General features: G+C 49.9%; 4 protein-coding genes across 7 annotated transcripts; all 4 read left to right on the forward strand.

Annotated features, from left to right (window-relative positions):
* Positions 1-2,044: 2,044 nt before the first annotated feature.
* MPZL2 (myelin protein zero like 2) lies at positions 2,045-7,530 on the forward strand. 2 transcript variants are annotated; one of them, XM_031599919.2, is made up of 6 exons: positions 2,045-2,341; positions 4,289-4,455; positions 5,035-5,245; positions 5,493-5,637; positions 6,006-6,093; positions 6,632-7,530. In XM_031599919.2, exons 1-5 carry the CDS (start codon positions 2,287-2,289, stop codon positions 6,064-6,066), a joined length of 639 nt encoding a protein of 212 aa, XP_031455779.1. In that variant the 5' UTR covers positions 2,045-2,286; the 3' UTR covers positions 6,067-6,093; positions 6,632-7,530. The 2 variants fall into 2 exon arrangements, with proteins under 2 accessions (XP_031455779.1, XP_089979593.1); XM_090123467.1 differs by having other exon boundaries at positions 2,261-2,341; positions 6,009-6,093.
* An 88-nt stretch (positions 7,531-7,618) lies between these two features.
* On the forward strand, positions 7,619-13,578 carry MPZL3 (myelin protein zero like 3). The gene is made up of 6 exons (XM_031599917.2): positions 7,619-7,819; positions 8,814-8,980; positions 9,994-10,204; positions 10,827-10,989; positions 11,790-11,847; positions 12,432-13,578. The coding sequence occupies exons 1-6, from the start codon at positions 7,747-7,749 to the stop codon at positions 12,456-12,458; spliced, it is 699 nt and encodes a 232-aa protein (XP_031455777.1). The 5' UTR covers positions 7,619-7,746; the 3' UTR covers positions 12,459-13,578.
* Positions 13,579-14,262: 684 nt separating this feature from the next.
* Positions 14,263-20,028, forward strand: LOC116233169 (uncharacterized). Of its 3 annotated transcripts, none has more exons than XM_031599916.2 (8): positions 14,263-14,418; positions 16,141-16,402; positions 17,803-17,966; positions 18,227-18,452; positions 18,591-18,708; positions 19,081-19,141; positions 19,265-19,360; positions 19,478-20,028. In XM_031599916.2, the coding sequence occupies exons 2-8, from the start codon at positions 16,360-16,362 to the stop codon at positions 19,637-19,639; spliced, it is 870 nt and encodes a 289-aa protein (XP_031455776.1). In that variant the 5' UTR covers positions 14,263-14,418; positions 16,141-16,359; the 3' UTR covers positions 19,640-20,028. The 3 variants fall into 3 exon arrangements, with proteins under 3 accessions (XP_031455776.1, XP_089979591.1, XP_089979590.1); XM_090123465.1 differs by having other exon boundaries at positions 16,245-16,402; XM_090123464.1 differs by lacking the exons at positions 14,263-14,418; positions 16,141-16,402 and having other exon boundaries at positions 16,776-17,966.
* A 1,359-nt stretch (positions 20,029-21,387) lies between these two features.
* Positions 21,388-25,194, forward strand: SCN2B (sodium voltage-gated channel beta subunit 2). Its single transcript, XM_031599928.2, has 4 exons — positions 21,388-21,472; positions 23,336-23,502; positions 23,660-23,870; positions 23,951-25,194. The coding sequence occupies exons 1-4, from the start codon at positions 21,403-21,405 to the stop codon at positions 24,148-24,150; spliced, it is 648 nt and encodes a 215-aa protein (XP_031455788.2). The 5' UTR covers positions 21,388-21,402; the 3' UTR covers positions 24,151-25,194.
* The last annotated feature ends 830 nt before the right edge of the window (positions 25,195-26,024 follow it).

Raw genomic sequence — 26,024 nt, forward strand, 5'->3', positions numbered from 1 at the left:
CTCCTTTCTGGATGTGTGAAGCTGGCTTCGTGCTCCTTGCAAAGAGCTTATTTATTTACATGGCTAATCGCAACGCTGGGGGCTTTTTTCAATTTATTGAGCTGCTCCCGTTAGCTGTCAGCCCTTTCTTTTACTAATTTCTGTTTCAAAATGAAAAATTTGCATTACTAATAATGGTGCCTTGAACTTGGTTCTCATAACAGTTGGAGTCAGAATGTTTTGAAACAAGAAGTTGAAGGTTAGTAGAAGATTGCAAATAAAGACTGGCACAGACCCTCCTCCCCAGTGCTGTGCATTACACAGATGTGGCCATGAAAGCCGGTATTGTTGCTGAGTGGCCAAAGGCAGTGAAAGGAGGAAATACAACTTGTCCAATTGGAATCTGCATGGGTTGCCTGAAGATAAGTTGCTGCTGTGCAGGACAGAGTTAAGAGTTGCCAGCCTGGTCTGTGGGAAGACATGGAGCTGATGTGACGCCTTGTTGTCATGAGGCACAACAAAGCACCAAAGTCTTAAACTGGAAATTCCTACAGCTTGACTTCTGGATTACCTGTAACATAGATGCACTGATCCTTGTGCTGCTGGGGATGGAATCGGTGACATCTTATTGCAGGGAAAGCCATGAACACCTTTCAGAAACCAGCCCAGCAAGCCTCTGCGAGCCAAAACCAAATGGCAGGCTGAGAAAGGAGCTGTGGAGTCTTGCTGCTCTAACCACACAATCGTGCTTCTGCCTGAACATGTGTGAGGGAAAGCTGCGTACCTGGATCCACTTGGATCTGAAAATCTAAAGAGGAAATCCGGCTTGATTGTCTGGAAAACATGAGTTAATGTTGAACATTTTGGTGCCTTCTAAGTGTGAGCTGCAAGTTATATGTCCTGGAAGCAGGGCGTATTTGGAGTTCCTCTGCACTGAGGAGAGCCAGGTGAGACCCAAACACTCACTCTGAAACCACTGCAATGACAGCAGTTCAGCTTCTTCCAAATCGAGAAAGACTGGACCTGTATCTCACCTGAGGAAAGAATCCAGTGGTTAAAAATAAGAGCCTGTGCCAACACTCTTCAAGTTCAGACCTGAGACAATGTAAGTGAGTAGCAATTACCTCTCCCAGGACTGTAAGAGACCTGCAAGCCAGGCAATTCTACAGAACTATCAACCATGGCAAGAGCTTATCCTTCCAGCATACCCTACTTGAATGCACTGAATATAATGTGCTCAGATGGTGCATGCACTGTGAGCTCAATGCATCTGAGATACATCAATCTTACAGGTGCTAAAACACCTCATTCCTGCTTTGGCACCACCGCAAAGGCAATTAGCACCAGTCACAATGAAAGTTCATAACCTGGGATGGCTGCTTTGGAAGCTGGCCAAGGATCAGACACAAGCCCAGTCGCAGCCGGTACAACTTAAATGCTTTTACATGATTTATGGTCTAACTTATGGTTAGCAAACAGCCTGCTATTGCTAACGCACATGCACAACTCAATTTCATGTCTCACGTGCCACTGGGAAAACGTTTTGTGTCTCACTGAGTTTCTCCAGCTCCTCGTGCCATCACGTTGTTAAGCATGCTGGGGCTTTCCAAGCAGTGCCTGGACTAGCACTAGCTTTGACTCATATCTGAGGCTGTTGTCTTCTGACTTTTCCAAGAACTTCACCAGCATTAGATAATGCTGTTTCCCAATTCTTCCACAGGGCAGCTGCAACAAAAAGCAGAGTGATCGCCTCTCTTCATTACAGGTACCTGTGCTTCAGCAGGACCCTTCCACGATCTGAGTGCATGCCCACAGTGCTGTCACAGGCTGGCTGATCTGTTATCTTTTTTTTTTTTTTTTGGTACTGTTTGCAACTTTTCAATCAAACAAATAGACTTCATTCCTTCAGGCTATCTCTAAACACCTCAAGGCAAATCGATGTTTAGGTGTAAAATGCCGTCCCACAAGAGGGGAGTGGTTTCAAGTGGAAGCTGGGAGGAGGGATGATTGCAACACAAAAGAGCAAGGGAATATGGGAGGCAGAAGAAATTAATCTTACCTTGAAAATCTGCCTGCTTTACGCACAGCAGTGAGCTGTCTGGCTGCCGCACCTCTCCTTCAGTGCAGGGCAGTGACTCAAGCAAGAAGACGTGTTCACATTGCCTTCCAGGCCAAGCTGAGAGAAAAGAATTTGCTCAACCGTCCCAGGAAGGCTTTGAGAAACTCATCTTTTATCCAGTTATCAAGAGCCTGAAACAAACTTCTCCCTGTGCTGCTCAGCCCGCAGAGCACGGACTTGTTTTCCCGATGCCTAGCCACACCTGGCTGGGGGCTGTGCTCATCCTTGGGGCACAGCTCCGAGGTAAGGAAACCTGCCATTGTCTGGCCTCTGTTGCCGTCTTGACTTTCCTCTTCTCATCCCTTAATTATCATCCTCAGTAAGGCAGCGACTTTACAGGAGTCTCAGATATTGGTTGTGGATGATTGCTGTGATTCTTTTGGTCCCGGGTTCGCTTGCGAGTGACACGATTGAATTTCTGCGACAAACAGGCTCAGGTTGTTCGGGTGGAGGAAGAACACTGATCTAATTCTGAGCTCTGGTTACACATCCTTTCCCCTCCTGCCTCACTCTTTGATCTTGCCAGGAATCCGGACTTAGGTGTTTTTTCTCCGTCTTTGTTACCAGACAATCACAGTTTGTTAGCAGCTGTTTAGGTCCTTTACACAGCAATAAATAACTATGGCAAAAAAGTCACTTGAATTGTCAGTGGTTGATAACAATGTAACCAGAATCAAAATTCAATCTGGGGACACCACCTCCTCCTCAAGAGAAGTATTGGAAAGCAGATACTCTCAATAATCTGTCTTATAAAAAAATGTATTTTTTACCCTTAGTTCCCACAGTTGTTCTTTTAAAGAAGTTTGAAGTGAAAACAGGAAAATTCAATGTGGGATCTTTGGGAGAGAGTCATCATCTCTGCCAGTGAAGTTTTGAAATACAATCTCCTTTGCTGTTTTGGTATTTCAAATATTTTCTCCTCTAAGGAAATAAATTCTTTAGCTATAAATTACATTCAAATACAGGAGTATTGATTGTCTTTGCTACGACAACCCCTGATAAGCTCTTTTTCCTTGAGTCATACTGAGTGGGTTATATCAGTTTCCTGCTGTGATAGAAAATCACTCGTGTTTTCTTTTTCTGCTCTGTAAGGATTTTTTCTTTCTTTCCTTTTACCAGTGGAAATTAACTCATTAACCAGAGGACTGTGCTGGCCGGTTCAGAGGTCTGAAGCAGTGAGGGAAGCAATAATGTGATCACAGGGGGAAAAAGAGGGAAATGAGAGCATCTTCTTTCTGAGTCTTTTGTGGTCACTTTTGCTGCTCTTCTTTATGTCCTCTGCCTTGATGTGAACTTATTTTTAAGCAGCAGCCGTGGTGGTTTTCATAACAGAGGATGTTTGTTTGACAAACAAATGTTTGCAGATTTACCTTGAGGATTTCCTGTGTAGATTCTCAACCTGCTTTGCCTATAATTGTCTGGCGGTGTTATTAACCTCCTCGACAGACAGCTCTTACATGAGTAAAAGCAGTTTTCACCGCAGTGTGCAAGACACTCAAAGGAAAAACACAAAGAGGATAGAAGAAAGTTCAGGGGTGGGAGGTGGTAACTGTTCATAGGTGCTTAGCAGTGCTACTTTAAGGAACAGAGCTGCTTTTCTGAAGAAATCTGCCTGGGGAACCGAGTACAATAAGGCGTAATCACCTGTGATAATGTGACCGGGACAAACACATGAAGTTATGTGACATCTTTTGTGCCTGTCAGATATAAGCTTATGCAGCGAGAGGGCTGGCATTTACAGCAGCACTGCACCTCCTAGGTGTCGTTTGCTCACGCCTGAAAAGAGACGATTCCTTACTAAAACAAACCAGTGTCTTTTCCTGCAGGCGAGTCCCTCTCAGAGGTCCCTTCTCAACTCGTTATTAGATCTGTCAGTATCTAACCGCAGTCACAAAACTACAAAGGAACCATTGTCCTAGCAGTGCGGATGAAAGCAAACTCCGGTGAAAGCAGCAGGGTGCAGCTCGCATATCACCTACAAAAGCCATGAAGCACATGAGATCTTTTGGATTCTGCATACACAGGACTACCACACTCAGTAATTAAACCGGCATGCTTGTAATTGTTAGGTTAAACGTTAATAGGGACAGACAGGGCAGGCTCCTGCCTAGAACAAGCAGAGATAAGTGATGAGATTACTCCAGGACAGTAGTTTTGTTTATTTCTAACCCCTTCCTGTTTTCCCTGCAGCACTGTGGCCTGTCGCAGCCATAGAAGTTTATACTTATAAGGAGGTGGATGCTGTGAATGGAACTAACGTACGGCTCAAATGCACCTTCTCCAGCAGCAGCCCTATTAGCCCACTGCTGTCAGTGACCTGGAACTTCCAGTCCGAGGACCTGAGCTCTCATGAGCCAGTGAGTGAGACCCTTACGCTCCGTTTCATTGATGCACGCTTTGCTCACATACACCACTCCCAGGGCCCAGCACTGGCTGGGTAACAATGCCAGGTGTGGGTCTGGGCATGCACAGCTGAAACACACAAGTACGGACATCTCGAGCCTTCCTCTGCTGTTCATGAGGATTACTCTAAGCAAGAGGTTTTGTTTGGATAACCTTGTTCAAGAAAGCCCCTTTCTGCTTAGTTTAGGGTAAGCAGGGTAGCAGGAAATTTCACCTGCTGACAACTGAATCCCATACCTTAGCTAACATCCTGCACGTGATGACTTACGATTTTCTTTGGCCAACATGTCAGGACAGGCAGCTCAACATGTATTGTAGCATAACTGAAAGGCTGTTGAACAGCCTAACAAAGCCTTAGACCTGAGAGGACTGAGGTCGCATGGCTGCTGGAGCATTTTGAAATTGTTTTAGGTTCATCTGGGAGAGACAGCGCCAAAACAGCTCTCCTCAGCTCAGGCAATCTTTCTTAGCTAGTGCTACCCCACTTTCACTTCATAAGCTGCAGGAGTTACAGTTTCCTCTCTTTCTTCCAGGTATTTTATTATCTCAAGGAGCCCTACACACCATCTGCTGGACGGTTCAAAGGGCGAGTCACTTGGGATGGGAATATTGAGCGTTACGATGTTTCCATCGTTATCTGGAATTTACAGCCCACTGACAATGGAACATTCACCTGCCAAGTGAAGAACCCACGAGACATCGATGGCACCATTGGAGAAGTGCGACTCAGAGTTGTGCAGAAAGGTGAGAGGCCAAGAACACCACAAGAAGCCATGTGAAAATAGTGCAAAACAGGGACGGGTCTTCCTCCACACATGGAAAAATGCATGGAAGAAAAAGGATTATAAAGTGAAAGCATGAGGAAGTGTACTGGATATAATGGAAAAAAGTGCTTAAGAAAAGGTTATATTTGTGGGAATAAGTATCCAGCTTCATACCAACAGCCCTCAGCGAGTCCCTCTTGTTCATTCACCTATTTCTCTCCATGCAGTGAATTTCTCCGAAATCCACTTCCTTGCCATAGCCATTGGGTCTGCCTGTGGTTTGATGATCATTGTGGTGACAGTTGTGATTATCTGTCGACATCGTCGGAAGAAACAGCAAGAGAAGACGATCGAGGTGGCAGACACTGAACTGTAAGCACAAGAGGGGAGAGGGAGAAAGGCTTCTGGGAAGGCTTGTCAAATATATCTTCATGGACATTCTGAATCATTGGCTTGGGCCCTATATTAAGCATCTACAATGCAAAGCTGCCAACATAATTAGCAATAATTGGCTGCTTACTTGCAGTCGGAACAGAGCCCCAGGGACGAATGAACTTTGGAGTCCTCATTTTGCTCTTGTACTTCAAGTTGGCTCCTTATAGAGAGTAGAAGCCCATATGAATTCCTGTTATATATTATGTATGTTGTATGTAACTCAGAACCTCACTGCTGCTCAGGATATCTGATGCTGATTTTCTTTTTTTTTTTTTTTTTTTTCTTTTTTACTTTTTTCATAAAAGTAGAGAAAAGGAGAAGCTGAGGAATATAGAAGAGAAGGAAATCACTCCATTAGAAGACTAGAGGTCTCTGATAGTATATACAATGCAGGTATCTAATCAAACATTCTCTAATCAATGTCTTGGTGTTACTGCAGACTTTCTAGACAGTTTTATTTATGTATTTCACTTCCATTCTGCAGTCAGCAGGCCACAGTAGCCATAAATATGAGCAAAAAAGACCACACGTTGCTCTTGAGGAACTGCCAGAGAAAGACTGACAACTGAAAGGCAGTGGTGACAGAGCTCCCTCTTAACCATAAGAGAGATTTCTCCACCTTATCAATGGGGATCATTGCAGGAAAGCCATTATTGCTGCTTTCCATGTTGTGCTTGCTTTGTGGAGAGAGGAATTAATTCCCTTTCATTAGTTTTGAATATGCTTTTTGATTAATTTAATATTTATTTCCTTATAATTGCTACAGGAAGACTGAAACTCTTCCCAGATTTGCTGGCTTTGCTGAAATATTTCAAGCGCAATTTTCTCCCATTCAATTTCTGAGGTCAACAGATGCTTCCCCTATGTTTGTTTTCAACAATAATCATGAGTAATGAATCTGTTTTGTTTTTCTTTTAATCCTCCTTCTCAGGTACTTCTAAAGCAGATGGTGAAAGCTTGTAATTTTGGATCTTAGAACAAAGCTGAATTACAGACGCCTGATGCTGGAAGTGTGGCATCCCTGCTCAACCTGAAATTCTTGCAAGAAAAGAGAGTGGCCTCAACATAAGTTGTAAAGTGTTATTTCCTTCACCGGAGAACAACAGGAGGCCCTTGCCCCGTGAACAAGGAACTGTCCTTAATCTCCACAGCTGCCAAATGTGAGCAAATTGGTTGTGAGGATGAAATGTCAGCCGATTTGAACAAAGCACCGAGATGAGTGACTGGATAGATATTTGCTGTGTCTGAGCAGGCACACACTCGTGCACCTTAAAAATCCAAAGGTACATTCGGGCTGCCAGGTTATTGTGCCCTGTCTGGGGTCACCTAAAGGAAGACCATTAGGTGAGGGATCCGAGGAGCTGCTACGGCGTACTTTAATGTCGTTGCTACTTTAAATGGAAAGTGTTACAGATAACGAACGTCTGCTGTTTCTTGTTAGGGATAACTGGACCGGTGGGTGTGTTTTTCACTCCAGTAGGCTTTGTCCATGGGGTAGCTGACAAAACATCCTCCCACTGGCACAGCACCGTTTCTCTGGATGCTGCTCAAAGCCCCACGTACCAACCAGCACATCGTACTCCTGTAAATCCATCCGTTTAACACTGTATTCCCATCCAACCTCAAGCAAATGGAACCCCAGGTCACTAAAACCGCTGAGCTATTCCGGCGTTTAACCAACACTAAGTCAAAATGTCAGCCTGTTTATTTAAAGGGTAACTTTATGGCTTCATAACTCTGCGTGTAACGTGCTGACCGCGTTATCTGTTTGTACAGTTTTGTTTTCTATCGTGTCCATCGTAAATAAACGCGGTTCGTGGGTAGAAGTGACAACGTTATGGAGAAATTCACATCGCATGCCGGGCTCCGTCCCGAGGCGCAGACCTCGGCCTACCGGCCAGCGCTGCAGGGCGGCCCAGGTGAGAGGCGCGGCCTCGTTGCCATGGCGACACGCGGCGGCCATCTTGGCGCCGCCCCCGCCCTCACCTGCGCTGCCCGCAGGTGTGCCGCCATGTTGCGCTCCTGAGAGGAGCCGCCGCGGCCGGGATGCGGGGCAGCGAGGCGGTGCGGGCGGCCGAAATCGGCTTTCTCGTTCCTCGGGGGGCTCTGCTTCTGCTCGGTAACTAGCGAACGGGGGGTGGCGGCGGTCGGCAAGGCCGCTGCGGGGGTTGGGCGGCCGCACGCTGCAGGCACCGGGGTGGGGCGGTGGGAGGAGGCCCGTCTGCTGGGCGCTGCCGGCGGGCTTCGCTCCTGAGCGCTGTGTGTCCGGGGTGCGGGGGGCTTTAAGCTATAAGGAGGGGCTGGGGGTGAGGTTAGATGTTAGGAGGAAGCAATCCTTTGTCAGAGGGCGGTGAGGCGCTGGCACTGCTGCCCAGAGCTGTGGGTGCCCCATCCCTGCAGGCACTCAAGGCCAGGTGGGATGGGGCCCTGGGCAGCCTGAGCTGGGGGGGGGGCAGCCAGCCCACAGTAGGGGTTAGAACTGGCTGTAAGTCTCCTGCTAACTTAATCCGTTCTTACTAAAGGAGTGCTCGGGTTGTTGAGGCAGGTTTCCTCGTTGGCTGGAGCACTGCAGTAAGGAAACAGAGCAGGAATTGCATGGCATCCTGAAAATTCTAAGTGAAGATTGTTTGCCAGTGTGGTTGACTCTGAACCCAGTCACCAGCTCCGTCACTTTGGGGCAAAGCATCAGAACCACCTGGCAGCAGTCTAAGGCTAGCATGGTGCGATTCCTCTGAGTTAGCTGATACAATTTCTTGGCTCTAAAACCTCTTCTACCTCAGAATCACAGAATGGCCTGGGTTGGAAGGAACCATAAGGATCATGAATCTCCAATGCCCTTGCCATTGGCAGGGCCACCAACCTCGATTTGTAAACATCTGTAGACTTTTGGTGGTATTTTCCAGATAAAAGCCTTTTGGGATAAGATGCAATCCCACAGAGAATATAAGTTAGGGGAATCAGCTATTTTTTTTTAAATTTCATTGTAGTGATGGTAGTCACTGCTGGACTTAGATCTTTATACTGCGTATGCATCAGTATGCTGGGGCATCATCTCTTCCATGCATCACAAATAACAATAATGTAATCCTTGTCTTTTGGGTTTCTTCCATCAGGTATCTGTGGTGCTCTTTCTCTGGATATTAAAACCAGTCCGGAGGTGCGAGGTTATGTGGGTGAACAAGTAGTGCTGAAATGCTCATTCAAGTCCAGTTTTCCCATCACTGAGAGTCTAACAATAGACTGGACATACCGGCCCCTTACTGGTGGTCGGATGGAGACAGTAAGTAGAGCAAGGAGTCTTTTTCAACTGGGTGTTGATCTGGTCCCTGTGCACAGTGAAAATCTGGTGGTATTTTCTGTTTGCCTTGCTGTGCTTCTTCATCATTTTAAAGGTTGGGATTGTCCTTGTTGTTTCCTTTTCCATCTGAAATTGCTTGTGTGTCCTTTGGGCAAGAAATAGTTTATGTAAGTGCATAATAATGAAAGTGCATAGAAATGATTAAGTAATCCTTTGGATTTTGACTCAAGAGCTAAATTGTACCCTACTGCTATATTTAGAATGACTGTAAAGCATTCGATTGGGAGCTTGCTTGGAGGCAAATGTATCCTAGTAATCTGGTGCTGTAATCTACTTTTGATATACCTTAGAGTAGTAAAAATGCTTGCAAAGATAGGCATCACTGTCTTCGGTATGTCTCTGAGGTTTACGGGTTGCTGCTTTATCTTTGTGGTAGCCCTTTGAAATCTAAGTATAAATATAGAAATCTGAACACCTGCTGGAAGTCTCTCATTCAAGGCAGAAACTGAAAATGTTTATCTTTCAGTTAATTAGTGATTAATGCTTCCTGTAGAGTTTGAACTCTTCATAATGTTCTCATATGTGGAATAAAAGGATGCTGCCTGTATGAAATGAGGTCTGCTAAGTCTTTACAGATAGAATAGTAAGTGCAAAAGCACAGAAAGCGTATTCTGAAGAACTGTGATACTCTCTTGTGTGAGGGAAGGAACGTGCTCTACTTCTTGGCTGCAGATCTACAGAAGGGAACAACCTGGTCAGAAGGGTGATGGTGACACATATGAGTGCCAAGGCTGGAAGATAGAAGCTTTGGAGAGAGAGTGAAATGTAGCTGATTCAAAATCAATGAAAAGGAACTTAAAGAGCTCTCCTGTATAAGTGTTATTCTTTCTGCCTTGTTAATGCATATTTCTTCATTTACAATCCGAGAAGAGCTTGACTTTGTTTTCTTAGTAGTCTGTTTTATTAGAGCAATTATTGCCTTTCCTTCCTTTCAGGTTTTTCACTATCAGTCTGTTGCATACCCACCATCAGTGGGAAAGTTCAAAGACAGGATATCGTGGCTTGGGAACACTGCTAAGGGTGATGCTTCCATTGCTATCCAAAGTCCGTCTGTGAGTGACAATGGGACATTCATCTGCAGTGTGAAGAACCCTCCAGATGTATACCATAACATTCCCCAGACGGTGCTGATTGTTACAGAGAGGGGTAAGCCTTTATTTCATCAACATTCTCTCACCTGTGTGATACAGCTGCGCTGTGGCCCTGTCTGAACCATAACAATCTGAACATTGCATGTGAAGTTGTTCCTGAGAGTTCCCAGTAACGTTTTCAGCAAGAGTTACCTCAGCTGCTGTTCTTTCATTGCTAAACGCACTGAGAACCACTGAATTTACTGGAGACAGAAAGAGATGAAAAAAGGCAGTGGCGATAACAGAAATTAAAATGGGCTTTTGTTCAGGAATTCCAGTCTTCATTGCAGTAGTAGTAGGGGAAATTCTGGTCAGACCACAAACACTGACTTTTAGTCATACGTAATTTCATCATCTGCCTTACATGTGAGAACTGCCCCAAATGTGTAGCTTAGACAGGCTGATGAAGTTACATCATGACCTGCCTTACTTTGTCATTTTTTGCACATAAAGCATCTTACTATGCTGGATATGTGCTAGGAGTCTTACAGATTCAGCAACAAGCTGTTTCAAAACTGCCAGCCCAGTACTGTGTGTAAAAAGGATATCAGTCTGTCCTGGAAGCATATTTTTCACAGAGCTTTAAGAAAGCCATATTTAACTAGTTACCATGGGGCTGTTCTTTGTCTATCCTGCAGGCTTTTCTTTCCAACTGACTTCAGTGACACTGCTATCCATTGTAGTATTTATTCCTTCCACTGTTGTGGTTGTTCTGATGTTGGTGAGGATGGGAAGGAAATCTGGACTGATAAAAGAGAAGAAGAAACCTGGCTGCAAGAAATCCTCTGTTGAAGAATCTGAGTAAGTTCTGTCTGGAACCTAAAGCTTGTTCTTCCTTGGCTTCTAGACACCGGCCATTGTTTCTCTACTGTTCTTCATTGCATAGCTCTCAGCATCTGCAGTTCAGTCCCTGTATGAGCATAATTTAACTAGTGAGCAGAAACTCTTTCGGAGAAACTCAGTTTTGAAGCATAAATGCTTTATATCTCTTTTCCTGGCTGCGGTATGATGCCATGGAAGTGAAGCAGTTTAGGGGTAGACAGTCTTTCACTTCCCTACCTAAACTTATTTCAGCTTAAGTCGGCAAAATATTTTGCTGATGTGGGCTTAGTTTTGTTTGTATGTAACCAAACGCAAAGTAAATAATGCTAACTGCTCCAGTGATGGCCTGACCAGAGCTGCCAAGTGTTGAACAGCTCCTGAAGGCTGGATTCCCTTCTGAATTGGAGAGGACTCTGTGCTGGGAGTGTTTGGCATGGTAGTGTAGTAAAAGCACTAAAGCAGCCCTGTAACTGCTGGAGTTGCACCTGTTTTTGCAGAGAATTCACTCTGCTCAGTTGTAGTACTGGTATTTTAATATAACACTCTGCTTATTGTTGTAAATTTGTTCCTAAGGGGCAGCTCTTGTTAAATGAAATAGCTGCCTCTTGAAATAAGAAACCTGGCACTCCCTATTCTTTTTGGGCTTGCTATGAAGTCAAAGAGATGATGAAAAGCCTCAAAATTCAGTGATAGAGGTAGATATTGTAGTCAATAGAAGAGAGATAGTTTGTGTTCAGTGGTGGAAAGTCCAGCCTCACCCTGTGCTTGTTGCTTTCCAGGTCCGAATATACAGACAGCTGCATGGAGAGACTCAAAACGTGGTGTTGGAACTGTGTGGTAAGTGAAAGTTGATGTCTTTACCACTTATTTTCTCAATATCAGTATTGAGAGGAGGTGCAAGAACGTGACCTCTCTGGATTTCAGAGACGTCAGTCTCATTTGGCTGTGCTTTTACTCCTTGCTATTTTCCACACATGAGGGCAGCAGAGCTGGGTTGTGAAGATGCCAAGGAGTGATTACTGTGGTTAGAACGATAGATGGGGATCTGAAAGTATGTGGTTGGTCATAGCTGAAAACACAGCAGTTTGTGCTGCTCTGGATCCCCAGTGTAGGGGGCTGGGATGCCTTTTGAGTTGATGCCTTTCTGCACTTTGTTTTTCTTTTGCTTAAGTTTTATCTGCTGCTTAATTTAAAATACGTTTCATGTGTTATTTGAGCAGTGGCAATTCAGCTGTGTTTGTGACAATCCAGTAGATTTAGCTGCAAGTGTTTGTACAACTACAAATTCTGAGACCTGTTCAACCACACCAGCAGTTTAGGAAATATTCAAGCTCTTGTCTGAAGCCTAGCAGACTCAAATTTTTATCAAACTGATGTCTTGGTACACAGTCTTAATTTCTTTCTCTATTCCCCCTACTTAGGACACAGATGAGGAAGACCCATACTGACTAAGGATCAAATGTATGGATAATGAACAAAATTACAATGCTGAAAATCATGACTAGATAAGTACAAAGGCTGCTGGATAACAGCACAGATTGGAAGAGCTGCTCTCATCTTGGTATACTGGAACAACAATGCTGACTGGATAGTTCACTTCTAAGAACAATGTAACGATTTTTGAAATCTCCACAATTTATTGAGGGAGTGGGGGAAAAAAAAGAAACTCCAAAATCTCCCTACTTCAGTGCCTACAGGAACCTCAGTGCCTGCAACTGTCAGGCTGTTTCCTACCAGCAGTTTGACAATGCTCTTTTCTTAGTTTACTTGGTAATATTTCCGTTATGGTTGATAATATCCCTCCTTTCTTGTGTCCTTGAACTCCACTTGCCTGAAGAACAGAGTACTCCAGAGTGACACATGAGCTCTCCAAGACAGTCGTCATGGGGCAGTGACATCATATTCTCAGTTTTTGAGCAACATATTTGCTAAGGATTTAGAGCAGTCTGATTAAGTTGTTACATGGCATCCTTTGTCTCAAAGCAAAGAGAACCTACTGTTTTTTAATTGTTTCCTTGCTTGAGCTGCCACTTAATTACAGGATCATCATTTTATTCCTACTGTTTTCTGATTCAGCTGCACAGCAGTGTTACCTTACTTTGATTTTTATTTGTCCAACAGCTGCATTACTGGGTTCATCTTCTACTTACACGGAGCACAATTCATATACAGCCTATTTTATAAACCAGAAATGCGAATGGGGACTCTATGTCTGGGGAAACACAACCCCATCTACCTCAACCACTGACTCAAGGCCTTGTCCAAAGGGATGTTCTGTGTTCAGAAGAACAATCATGTTCCTCCTCTCTTTCAGGGAAACAGTGAATTTTTGGGAAATGGTGAAATGTATCATTGCTGTCTTGTAAGATTGAGAGCACCTTCTCTCACCAGCCTTCTTCAATAATGGATTACAGGGAGCAGTGGAATTCTTCTCTAATAGCTGAAGAGGTGCTGTTTTCTGCCTTATTTTGGTATATGACATTGGTTGAATGGTCTCCTTCCATGTATGTGGTATATGTTTACTGTCTACTTTGCACTGTTACCAATAAATTGCAATGCTTCATTCAAGGCTGTGGATTTCTTTATTTGGCCACGTATAGGTAAACATACTGAGCTCATAAAACTGCCATCCTAACTTGTTGCTTGCTGAAAGAAATTGTGATGTTGGGAAAAGGTGTACCCAGGTGTACTCAGTCTCCCTTCAGAAGCCTGGTGATGGCTGTTAATCAGAGGTATGTAGGAGTTCTGACTGCAGTGCAAGTCAGCTGTAGATCTGTGTCTCCAGATAATTTTCTTTCCTCCCATCTACAGCAAAGTAACACTTAAAAAATCGTGCTTTGTGATGGCTCAGTGTTTCTACCAACGAAAACTATCCTGAGAAAGGATGTTGGGATTTGCAACTAGGAGGAAGTGGCTTTATTGTTCCACTTTCAGCTAGAATGCATCACTCTTCTTTGTGGAAATTGATAACTTTTGTTTTCCACAGAATGTTCACTTTCTGCTGCAACTGCTTTGCAAACAGTGTAACAGGGCTAAATCTTACATAATGACTAATGGCTCAGTCTGCTGTGCTGAAAGGAGTGGGGCTTGGCCATATCTCTTATCTAGAGTGGTTTTTGAAGCTGCGTTCCCATCTGTAATTCTTCTTGCCTATCTGTAACAGTCCCTTCTGACTTGTCAGTACCCTCAGTCTTCCTCTTACAAGCTCTCAACTTCCTCTTAAAAGCAAAGAGTGACCACCAAACCGAACCTTAAGTAAGAGACTTGAAACAAAAAGCTGGTGTGTTCTAAGCATCTTGCACGCACAACCTCAGGAAGATTCAGTATGATTAATTCAGAGGCTCTGAATCAGTCACTGAAGAGCTCTATGCACAAGATAAAAAAGTAGGCTGCCCCAAACCACGCTGGGTGAGTATTTTTATTTTTGCTACGAACATTTATTTTGATGTTTGGGTTTTTTTTTTTTTTCCCTTCATGAAAAGAAAATTACTGAAACATAGAAGTACTTGGAATAAAGATTCCTGTGTGCAAAAGTGAGGACAGTGGTATCATGGTATCCAAAAGTGGGCAGTGTGCTATCCATGTATGTTTTTCTTTTCAAATGGATTGAAGAAAGTTACTCTGTGAGGCTTTGAAAGGGGTTGGTGCGTCAGCATGGTGAGATAGAACAGCCTGGTGAGTGGGTGCTGCCTTCAGCACTTGCTGCTGCGTGTTGTGAAAGGAGACCCTGCAGAAATGCATTCTGAGGTGGAACCAGAAAATATTTTCAGAAGTAGGGTAAGAAGTCTAGGAAGAACTTGTTGGTGAATAAGAACCAGAGTCTCAGCAAGAGGAATTTCAAAATTCTGAGTGCTGATACTCCACTGTGCAGGTCTCTGTGTGCTGAGGGCCTTTATTAAGCTAAGTCCTGTTTTCACTCTGCGATGAGGATGGCCCTGAGAAGATGTAGCTCCAGCTGTGTTGTAAGGCAGCATAGCTGAGGTAAAACAAGGTGATGTAGCAGGATGCTTTGGCCTGCTGAGCTGAGATATGCTGCACTGGCACATCTTTGGAGCTGAGTGTGAATTTTGTTGTTTATAGGTCATGCATGCACAAGCGTGAGTTGCACTGCAGATTGTCATAGCAGACATGCAAAGAAGAGCATAGCCAAACCACAGCTCTCTCCCCTCCACCTCCACAAAGCCCATCCCCCAAACAGATTTTGGTTTTTGAGAGGCAGGTTTGAGAGAGACACGGAAGGCTTGCTGCCATTTTCAGGATTTTGCTTATGGGATGGGAGGGCAGGGAAAAGCAGAGTGGTTTTGCATCACCAACCATAGGCAGTGAGGCCGTGCTCTGCCTGAAAAGCCTTTGGGACTGTTTCGCAGTCTAGAATAGACCCCACAGCTGTGGCTTTCTGCCCCATGGTGCAGGACGGAATGGGATGACAGCATAGGCACAATGTCAGGTATTTACCTTACATATTTGTCACCTCTCCTGGGGCTGCTGCTTGGAGTGTATCTCTGGTACCTTCATCTATCTGAGGGTTTGCTGAAGCTAATCCAGAGGGCCTCTGATTCTCACAGTGGAGGAAAAATGAGAGAAATGAATGAGACTTGGATATGATTCATTTCTTGTTTCATTTATTCCTACAGCAAAAATGCCTGTACTGAAAAATGTACGCTTTGAAAAATCGGTACTGCTTGCCTTCCTGTGTGAACACTGGCAAGCACATCCCTGCCGATGGCAGTCAGTTCTTCCTTGGGTAGTGGCATGTCTATGCTTTGGGGAAAGGAGGCATCAGCTGTACTGAGAGATGTGCAGCAGGACAAACAGCACAGTGACCAAACTCAGCAGTGCCTGGGCAGACCCAAAAGGCTCCAGCACAAGCTTTCAAGACGTGTGATGTTCTGAAGCAAGGAGGTTATCTCTAGGATAATGTGATTTTAGAATCTGTATCCAAACTTCCCCAAGTTTACATGAAAAAAAAAACCCATCCCATTGTTTTCTAAGCAGTGAATATCTGTGAATGTCTCAATTTTGGCGGTAAGGAGTCAACCCCCCAAACCACCAGAAAGCTGTATAAGTTAAGGGGAAATGCAAAGATGTTCAGGCTGAGTCCTCCCCCCATCTTTCACTCTTCCTTTCCAGGGCTCAGAGCAGTCTCAAAACCAGAGACGCGTGTGACAGCTGTGTTCGCTGAGCTGTAGGTTCCCAGCTGGGATAGGGCTAACTTTGAGAACCCAAACATCCAGCAGAGATCACATCCCTCCCCGAAGGACTGGAGGAAGCCTTCTGCAGGCCTTGGGGTGCAGCTGCAAGCAGTTGGTGTCCTGCAAGTGTTACCTGTGCTGTTCTCTTTGAGAGAAGATGAAGGTGCTGCTGGGCCTGGCTCTGGTGCTGACATTACTGGGTAAGCTGTAAATCCTTCTGGTGGCTTTATCCTTGCCTTTGCCAGAAGACCCTTTGCTTTCTCTTTTCTGCTGTGAGAGCCACTCAGAGGCTTGTAGGCACACAGGGCTGGGAGTGCTGAGCATGCCAGTAACTCCTCTGGCATCCGTGAGCTGCATGATCCCTTCCTGCACACACACAGGCTTGGAATTGTCACAGCACCCTGTTGGAGGCCTGTATTTACTGTACCAGGCTCCAAGGCTTTGGAAGATGTAGAAAAGCTTTACCACATCTAAACACAGGGTAAGGCTTCCAAGCTATTGATTTTTGGCTCTGCTTAAGGCAACTGGCCTCCTCGGTCTCCTTGGCTGACATGCTCTTCGTGTTTGCCTCCACAGCTGGTCAAGCCCAAAAGAAACCTGTTTGGGAAGCTGTAGCACTTTGCATTCATTACTTACAGGGCATCAGACAAGTGCTTGGTGCCTTGCCAGGGCCCAGCCCATGGTGGTTGTGGAAGGGCTGAGCAGGGCAGCTCAAATACTGGAAAAAATGTCCCTGCCCAAGCAGCTCCCTCTGAATCAGCTCACCCGGCCCTGATACACAGTGCTGGGCACTCTGTTCTCCTGCTAGGATCTGTTGGTGCTTCTCTCTGTTCCTTGCAGTTGGCAGTGCTTCCCTGCTGTGCTGCTTCCCATGGCTCTGCTCTGTGCTGCCTTTCAGCTAAGCAGGTGCCTCTCTTTGCCATTTTATAGATTTTGGGAGATGGAGGCTTTCTCTAGAGGAACCTCAGGGGTGTTCTCTGCCCTGCGTGTTTCCCATTCTGTGCTTTGTGGCCCCCTATGGCAGCACTGCTGGTCTTGGTCAGCTCTGTGTTTTCATGTCCCTCTGTTTGTTTTGCACTGTTCCACTTCTCCAGAAACCCACAGAGGTGGTTATGTGGTTGGACACGTCCGAGCTCAGTCAGGAGCCTGTGAGCAAGCGGACAGGAAGCCAGATAGGCAGGTTGTGAAAGGAGGAACCGAGACTGATGCACAGGGGCCGAGTTGCCTCTGGCCAGCTGCAAATGAGTGACACTGGTTCTCCCAGCCCGTGACTCACATGAGCCCCAGTGCAGGAGCTGCAGCCTTCAGCCCTGAGACACAGAGGGCTGAGCACTGAGTCCCGAGGTGTCTTCCCCACTTCCCTTCCATGCGGCTTGTTCAGTGAGTGCAGCAGCCCTCAGTGTCTGGCGCCCAGGAGGATGTGCTGCCTCGCATCCCCGGCTTGCCGAAAGCAGGGCTCAGGGAGAGGCTTTGTCTGCAGGGCCTCCCCACTGCTCCCCGGACTGCTCGGCGCCTTTAGGCTCAACCAGAGAGGAGACATCTATGGGGACAGGCAGGCTGCACTCGGCCATCCTCATCCTGCTGTCCTTGTGCCTGGCAGGGAGGAGCAGCAGCTTGGCTGGATGGGTGTTCACAGAGCCCTGGCTCCATGCTAGCGCTGGGGATTCCGTCCTGCTGCGCTGCCTCTTCCAAGACCCAGAGGCCACGGGCTGGACGGTGACCAAAGTGGACTGGCTGCGTGTGCCAGTGGCTGGCAAACAGAAGGTGGGTCAGAACCGGGGGGTGGGCAATGGGAGGGAGAGTCGGGCAGCCCTGCTGCTCTTGGAGCACTGCAGGAGGATTGCTCCCCACCTGCGTGCCCCATGCTGTGGCATTCAGTGCTGTGTCCTGGGGCTTTCCAGGGGGACCCATGCAGGAGGGAGCAAGCTGGGCTCTGTGCATGGTGATCGCTGTGTGTGGGGGGGTAGAGGCTGCAGTGCTCAGCTTGCTGGGCTCCTCTCACCAGCCGCTCTGTGCCCGGACAGGAGGAGATGGTATTTTATTACTACAGCAACTCTAGTGTCCCTGTGGGCCGTTTCCAAGGCCGGGTGCGGTGGCAGGGAGATGTGTCGTGCTGGGATGGCTCTATCCAGCTGCAGGATGTGCAGGTGAATGACAGTGGCAGGTACACGTGTGAGATCCGTCTGTTTCAGCACGGCAGCATCTTCAAGAACCACACGATGCTGCGTGTCAGCCCTGCAACACAGAGAGGTGTGCGCCCCAGCAGCTCCCCTCACTTGTCACCCCATCCAACTCCTCGCAGAGGGGTTTCCATACCTACCAGCACAGCTCTGCAGCAGTGCTGGTTTCCCTGTGGGTTGCAGCCCCCGCCTTGGTGTCTCCCTGCAGATAGAGGAGCAGAAAGTGCCCAAGTCCTGGGGCGCACTGGAGTTTGGGCTGTGACCGTTTGCTGCAGCGCTGTGGCCGTGGTGCTGGCTTTCCTGGCAGGACTCAACCTGAGGAAGAGGTACCAACGCTCGCTTCGGGTTTATTGAGCTGAGCATCCCCCGGTTGACCTGCTCCAAGCAGGATGCAGATGCGGGAAGCGAAGGAGACAGCTCAGCGCTGCGCCTGCTGCCCTCTAGCGTCACTCTGCCCTCTACTCCCAAAGCGGCTGGGCTCCCCGCTGCCTGCATGGCTGCACCCCTCTGGGTCAAGGGAGGTGGTGGGCACTGCAGGACAGAAGCAAAGCGCGATGGGCTCCCCCAGCGCCTCGGTGGGCACCGTCACCTGGCGGCTGCCAAGGGGCGTCTGAAGGATCTCAGCAGTGGGATTCGGGGGTGGGAGGAGCAGGTGATGCTTCCTGCTGGACGTGACACTTCTGTTGCTTTCCCTCAAGGTCTGCAGCCACCACGGCCCTGGAGAAAGCCAGAAATGATGGCAGCAAGGACAAAGCCAAGGTGGGAGCTCCTGGGACTGGTGGGCTGGCTAAGCATGAGGTGCCATGGCTGTTGTACTGGCCCTCACCTTGCTGCTTGGTTCCAAGTGTCCTGTTCTCCCTCCCCCTCTCCCTCCCCCCATAGGAAGGGCTTTACTCCTCGATCCCTGAAGCTGAGGTGCCTAAGGCTGATCAGGATGCAGGGAAGAAGAGGAGAGCTGAGGAGACCTACATCACCATGGTGAGGAGCGAGCAGCTCCAGGGCTGTGGACCCCTTACACCACCTCCCTCCTGGCTGGTGATGCCCAATGGCCCCGGTGCCTGCAGAGGGACTCACCCTGTCCCTGGTTCCTTGCAGCGTCCCTCCATCCTCCATGAGAATGGCATCTACGTGGAGCTGGCCAGGGGGGTGATCCCAGCAGAGTGGATGGCAGAAGGCAGACGGGATGGTGGGCACAGCGAGCAGCCCTACAGCCAACCCCAGGAGGAACTTCCTCGTGTCCCAGAGAGGGGGAAATAGCCACACTGGGGCTGTAAACCCCTTAGCCAGCAGCTACATGCAAGACTTCTTTGCTCCTTTGGCTGGTCGCTGTTAAGCTGCTGTCAGCCCTTCACTGATATCTCCATCCTGAACTGCTGCTGGGACGTGGCTTACCTGGCATCTGCAAGGTGACCTGGGGAGGTGTCCCCTCTGGATCCCTTCTCCCTGGTCCCCAGAAAGGGACGCAGAGGGCATAGTCCCCACTTTCCAGCACTTTTCCCCCTGGCCAGCTCCAGGACTGGAAATAATGAGGAGAGCCTGGCTGGGGAGGTAGGGGGAGTGTGGAGGGGGGGAGGGTGCAGCCGTGCAGTGGTATCTTCTGCAGTTAATAAAACTCAGCGAGGCCCAGGGAGCCTTCTCCTTTCCCGGCTTTCTTTTATCTCCTGTTTAACTGTGCAATGTCAGTGCGTGCCAAAACCCGCCTGGCTCCAGCGAAATGGGCCACAAACGGGATCCCTTTGCAGCAGGAAGGTTCCTGCCTGGGGATGGAGCAGAGCGGGGTCCCCCACGTGTGCTGCTCCCACGTGTGCCCTGTCCACGGTGTGACCACCCCTGACTGCAGCCCAGCCCCGGGACTCGCTGCTCTGGGTGGGCGGGACAGCAATCCCAGCCGCTCCTCCTCCAGGACTGCCGCCTTGCAATGTGCTGGCTCCCCTCCTGCCACTAAATATAGATGTTTGACACCTCCAGGTGCAGAGCTGGGAGCTGGGGACCACCTCCTCGGCTCTGCTGGATGGGAGACTGCAGCACAGGCTGCTCCAGGCTGCACTCCTTGGTTTCACGTTGCCACCCTACTCTCTTTTTCCTGGGTGAGGAGAAGCAGTGGGATTTTCAGGAGGAAGCAGCACTTGGAGCCCTTTTCAGGGAGCTGGGTTTGCATACGGCCACTGCTGCCTTGCAGCAAGGTGGGAATCATTCCAGCAAAGCAATCCCAGCTCTGCCTGCCCATTATGCCCCATCCATCCCTCTCAAGGGCCCCTATGCAGGGACTGAATTGTGCTCTGCCTCCAGGGCATCCCTCACCTTTCTCCTCTCTGATGCTGCCTCAGCAAACCACACCACACAAGGATGGGGTGGCTGTGTGGCTGCTGTCACCAATTCCATGGTCTCCTTGCACTATGGATCCAGGGTCGGAGTTCCTATGCCCCTGCGTGCTGACCTGTGGCACCTTTAGCTCCTTCCAGGTCCTGTAGAACCTTTGCACTCTGCTTGTAGAAGAAGGTTTCTGTGCTCCCGGAAGGTGCCACATGCTGTGGTCCTGGTGGCATGGGGGCTGCAGGGGCTGATGGATCTCCATGGCCAGGTCTGTGCTGCAAGGTGCTTCCCTGGGCACTGCACTTTCCATTGTAGCCCTGAGCACTGCTTGCTTGCTGAGGATCTCAGCAGAAACCTGTTTTGACTGTGGTGCTTTGGGGGGATGCTTGGTCCCAGCGAGAAAAGCAAAGCTGTGCTGACACAGCCCACCCCATACCCTGCAGCATGGAGCAGAGATGTTCCAGGAGCCTCAGCTTCTGTTCAAGGGAAATTTTTTCTGCCCTCCCACTCGCTCTGCTGAAATCCACCAACCATAGCATTTACCAATTTTTTCAGCCCAGCACCGCTCCACCGGCCATATTGGGCTGTGGAAATAAAGCAGCTCTAATGTTATATGTCACCTGCAAATAACCCGGGCGTTCGAAAAAAGCAAACCACCACAACCCACACCAACACCAAGCCCTCTCCACACACCCAACTCCTTCACAATGAGCCCGGATGCCTGGCTCCCTCAGCCTGCCCTGTGCCTCTCTGCCCTCAGCCTGCTGCTCTCGCTGGGTAAGTGCCACCCCAACCCCTTGCATGGGACAGCACCCAGGTGGGGAGAAGCCCCCTCCCCATATCTGGGCCCTGAGAAGCCCCTCTGGGCAAGGAGCAGCGATGAGATGCTGTGCTGCAGGGATGGGGTGGAGATGCCCTGATGCCAAAATCCGCAGCCAGGGTGACCTGCTTGTGGGCAGGGTGGGGGTACGCTGCAGCATCGCCTCTCCTGACAGCTGAGCATCCTGCTTGCTGGGGTTTGCTGTGCACAGGGCTGCTTGCATGCCCTGCAGGGCTGCGGCAGGGATGCTGGCTGCTTTGCTTGGCTGGGGTCAGCCCAGTGGGCTGTGGGTGCTTTGCGCTGTGCTTTGGGGTCAGGGTAGCAGCGGGGCATGTGCAGGGGGGGAGTGTGCAGGGGGCTGTGCTCTGCTCTCTGCATCCCTGCCCTGCAGCCAGGAGCGTGTGTCAGCAGGTTTGGAGCTGTATCGATTGGGAAGAAGGGATGCATCTGTCACCTCTCCGAGGTGCTGCTCGCCCTGCCCTGGAGCTTCCTTGGCTTTAGGAGAGGGACCATCAGATGGAGGATAAAAGCTCAGTGAGGTCTTCTTCAGAGTCTACTGTCATTTAACCTCTTGAGCCCTGGGGAGCAGGGTGTTGTGTGACAGCACTTGGGCTCACAGAGAACCAAAGGGCACAGCCTGGATGGTTGGTCCCAGGGGTTTCTTTTGCCACTGATCTTGTCTCTAGCTGCTGGAGTCCACTAGCTAGGGCCATTGCTGGGACACATGCATGTCAGCACCCCTGCGGTGTGAGTGAGCTTCCCATGAGGACCCCTTGGCTGCACCGTGGTCCTGCAGTGCCTGGCATCTGTGCAAAGCTCCTGCCCTCTGCAGAGCAACGGAGGTGCAGCACAAAGCCAAGTGCAGGCTGAGAGCCCGGTACACAGCACATGGCTGGGGGCGTTCAGGCTGCGCGGGGGCTCCTGAGGCAAGCAGACACCCAGATCTCCTCTCTGCCAGGATTCCTCGGAGGTGACCATGTTGTGGCTGAGGCAGTAAGGCAGGCAATGGAGAAGTGGCTTGGGATTGGCACCAGGTCCCATCTTGCAGCCAGGGTGCAAGGCAGAAGGTGTCAGTGCCGTTATTGCTGTCCCATGGGGTGCTGTGCCCCTTTGCAGCCCATCTCTGCCCTGTGCCCTCCTGTGCAAACTGTGGGTGGGTGCTGGGTTGTGGGTGCTGCTGGGGGCAGCTGGAGGTCTGGGGAGCTGCATGAGAGGAGTGGAGATGTGCGCCCATGCACCAGGTGAGCAGTGCCAGCCACACTGGGTGCTGACCCAGTTTTTGTGCCAGGAGTGCAGGGAGTGGCTTTGTCCTCCCAGGGGAGAAACTGAGCTCTTGATCCCCTCTCTCCCAGATGGAGGAGCTTTGCCTGAGCCCCACAGTGTGTGGGGGAGCATCTGCAGCCCTTCAGGTCTGTCCCTGGCAGCTCCCATCCCGTGCTGCTGTAATGCGTCCTGCCTGGAACAGAATCTGATGAGCACAGCCATAAATTTCCCTCCCTGCAGCCGTGGTGCTGAGCCCTGCACATTGATGCTGCATCCACCCCTTTGCATAGCGGAATCGATTCTGCAGCAGCAAAGCCTTGTTTAAGCAGCAAGGAGCAGGGATTGCTTGGTATCAGTAGAATTTGGCGCTGGGAGCCATCAAGCCAGCATGGCAAATGGGGACCTCAGCCATTGCCACAGTGCTTTCTGCCCGGATCTGGGGGTGTCCCCATGTCCCCTCAAGCCACAGCATGCAGAAGGGCTGAAGGGCACCAGGGTGGGAGGTGGTTATGGATGGGAATCTGTGCCCTTTTAACACATTCGCACTCTCATCTCAGTGCCCACAGGGCTGGGAATGGAGGTGATGGCCCCCCCCATCATCAACGCCATGAACGGCAGCTCTGTAAAGCTCTCCTGCACCTTCAACTCCTGCTACAAGGTGGAGAACAAGCAGTTCTCCCTCAACTGGACGTACCAGGCGTGCATGAACTGCTCTGAGGAGCTGGTGAGTGCCTCAGGGCTGGGGGCTGCTGGGAACCCCAGGCTGCATGGGGTGCCCTGGCCAACTCCTTGAATGGGTGAGCATGGCATGGTGAGGGACGGGGCTTGGCTGGGGGGGGATGAGAGCTCGGGGTACCCCAACAACTCTCCCCACTGCGCAGTTCCTTCAGTTCCGGATGAAGATCATGAACAAGCAGCTGGAACGCTTCGGGAACCGGGTGGAGTTCACTGGGAACCCCACCAAGAACGATGTGTCCTTCACCCTCAACAACGTGCAGCTGGAGGATGAGGGCACCTACAACTGCTACGTCCTCAACCCGCCGGACCGGCAGCGGGGCCACGCCAGCATCAGCCTGAAGGTGCTCACCGAAGGTCAGTGCAGCCCCATTCTCATGCCCAGAGGTACCCTTGGGTGCTGGGTGCCAAAGGCTGACCCTGCCCCGTGTCCCCAGAACCCCCAAAGCGTGATTCGACGGTGGCTGTTATCGTGGGTGCCTCTGTGGGCGGCTTCCTGGCCGTGGTCATCCTGGTGCTGATGGTGGTGAAATGCGTGCGTCGGAAAAAGCAGCAGAGGCTGAACACGGATGACCAGAAAACGGAGGAGGAAGGAAAGACAGATGGCGAAGGCAACCCGGAGGAAGGCACCAAGTAACACACCCTGCTTCCCCCCTCACTGTACAGCGCGTCCCGTCGGTGTGCTTCCCACAGCCAGGATTGCTGTCTGCCCAGAGTATCCCTCCTGCCACCCGCACCGCCAACCCGCCTGGAGCAGGGCGCAGGGAGGAGCAGGGGGGGCGGGGAGGGCTGGCTCCTGCCCCACAGCCGGGCTGGGACCGGTTCATCCCTGCTCCATGGAGCACAGATGCTGGGGACGGGGTGGTGGGGGGGCGGGGGAGAGAACCGATGTCCCCATCCCATCCCTGATTCTGCCCGTCCTTGTGCTGGGGTGCCATGGTGAGAGGCTCGTGGCTCCTGGTGTGTCATGGACGTGCCCTTCTTGGGCTGTATTTGGGCCTGAGCACCTCATCCGAAGGTGCTGGGCTGATTATTCAGTATGTGTTTACTTCCCGGGGAGATGACTGTAATGGAAAGTGTTCTGCTGATGTGCCAAACCGCAGCGGCGGGGAGAAGGAGCAGCGCGTGTTGGGATGGAGCGGGCGCAGCCATCAACCCGAGCCCAGGACCCAGAACTGCCCTCCCCGGCTCCTGAGGGGCCCTGCACAACTCGTACTGCCACGGCCATGCACTGCCAGCCCGTGGGGCCCCGCGGTGCCGCCCCCAAAACCCACAGTCCAGCTCCTGCCCTGCTTGCAGCTCCCTCCGGGAGCCTTTGGGCAAACCCCTGCTCTATGCGTCCAGGTCCTTGCAGGATAGCGGTGCCAGCAGAGGCAGCAAGCATCGCATCCCCTGCTGCACCGTGCCCTGCTGTCCCTTGTCCTGCTGCAGCCAGGACGTGCCCTGCTCTGCCCCATTCACCCCCTGGGCTCAGCCCGCTGCCTGCACCCACACGCACAGCTGCATCGCTTTGCTGCTCCACTGTGAGCAGTTTTTGGGGCCAACTCCAGCTGTGAGCTCACAGCCAGCCCCACACCTGCCTTCATCTCACTCACGCACTGTCCTTGGATTGCAACTTGCCAATGCATTTGTCTGTACATAGCTGTACACAACGGAGAGTCTACAAATATATATATAAATCTATATATATATATATGGGAGGTGCTGCTATTGGCCATAGCTGCACTTTGGGTTTGCGCCTTCCAATGTTTGTTTTGTTTTTCTTTTTGCCAAACATTCTGCTGGTGGTGTTTTTGCCAAAGCCTGACTGGAGGACGTTTTTATTGCTCTTTGTACAGTTAAACAAACAGAGGAACAACAAAATGCAAAGTGTGCGTTGGGTGCTTTCATACCTCTGACTGCAGAGCAAGGTGGCTCTGGGGAGCCCAAGATTCAGGACCAAGCCCTGGGCTCTACAGAGCCACCCTGCTCTGCCTTATTTGGGCAGCAGTTCTGCTTTGGGTGCTAAAGGAGCGTGCGTCAGGCAAGCACAGCACAGCTATCTCTCCCCCTGGGGAAGGGCAGGAGGTTGGTGATGCTGTGCTGCTGGTTGTGCTGTACCTGCAGGAGCACAGCACTGGGTGGAAGGAGCAGCCCACTGTGAGGGCACTGCTGGGATGGTCACCAGCAAGGACGTCATGAACTGGGGACTTTGAACTTTGTCCCTTCGTTGCCTGATGTTCTGCATGGAGGGACCTGGGGCAGCGAGCAGAGAGGGGATGGAGCAGGGGTCAAAAGACAACGCTACAGAGCATGAAGGGTCCAGCAGAGCTTGTATCGAGTCAGGAAGAAACTTTCCCCTGGGACACAGTACTACTGCCCCCGTGCAGCTGCCTCTGCAGTGCCTGTCTGGGGTCACCACTCCCTTTTTCCTGCTTGCTTTAAAGGGTCCCCGAAATAGGGACTCACTGGAGAGCAGAGTGGGCAGCCCGAGGACAGCTGTGCATGGGAGAGGAGGCAGGGGGGAGAAAA

This window comes from Phasianus colchicus, chromosome 23, assembly GCF_987193195.1.
Source record: "Phasianus colchicus chromosome 23, bPhaCol1.hap1.1, whole genome shotgun sequence".
NCBI lineage: Eukaryota > Metazoa > Chordata > Aves > Galliformes > Phasianidae > Phasianus > Phasianus colchicus.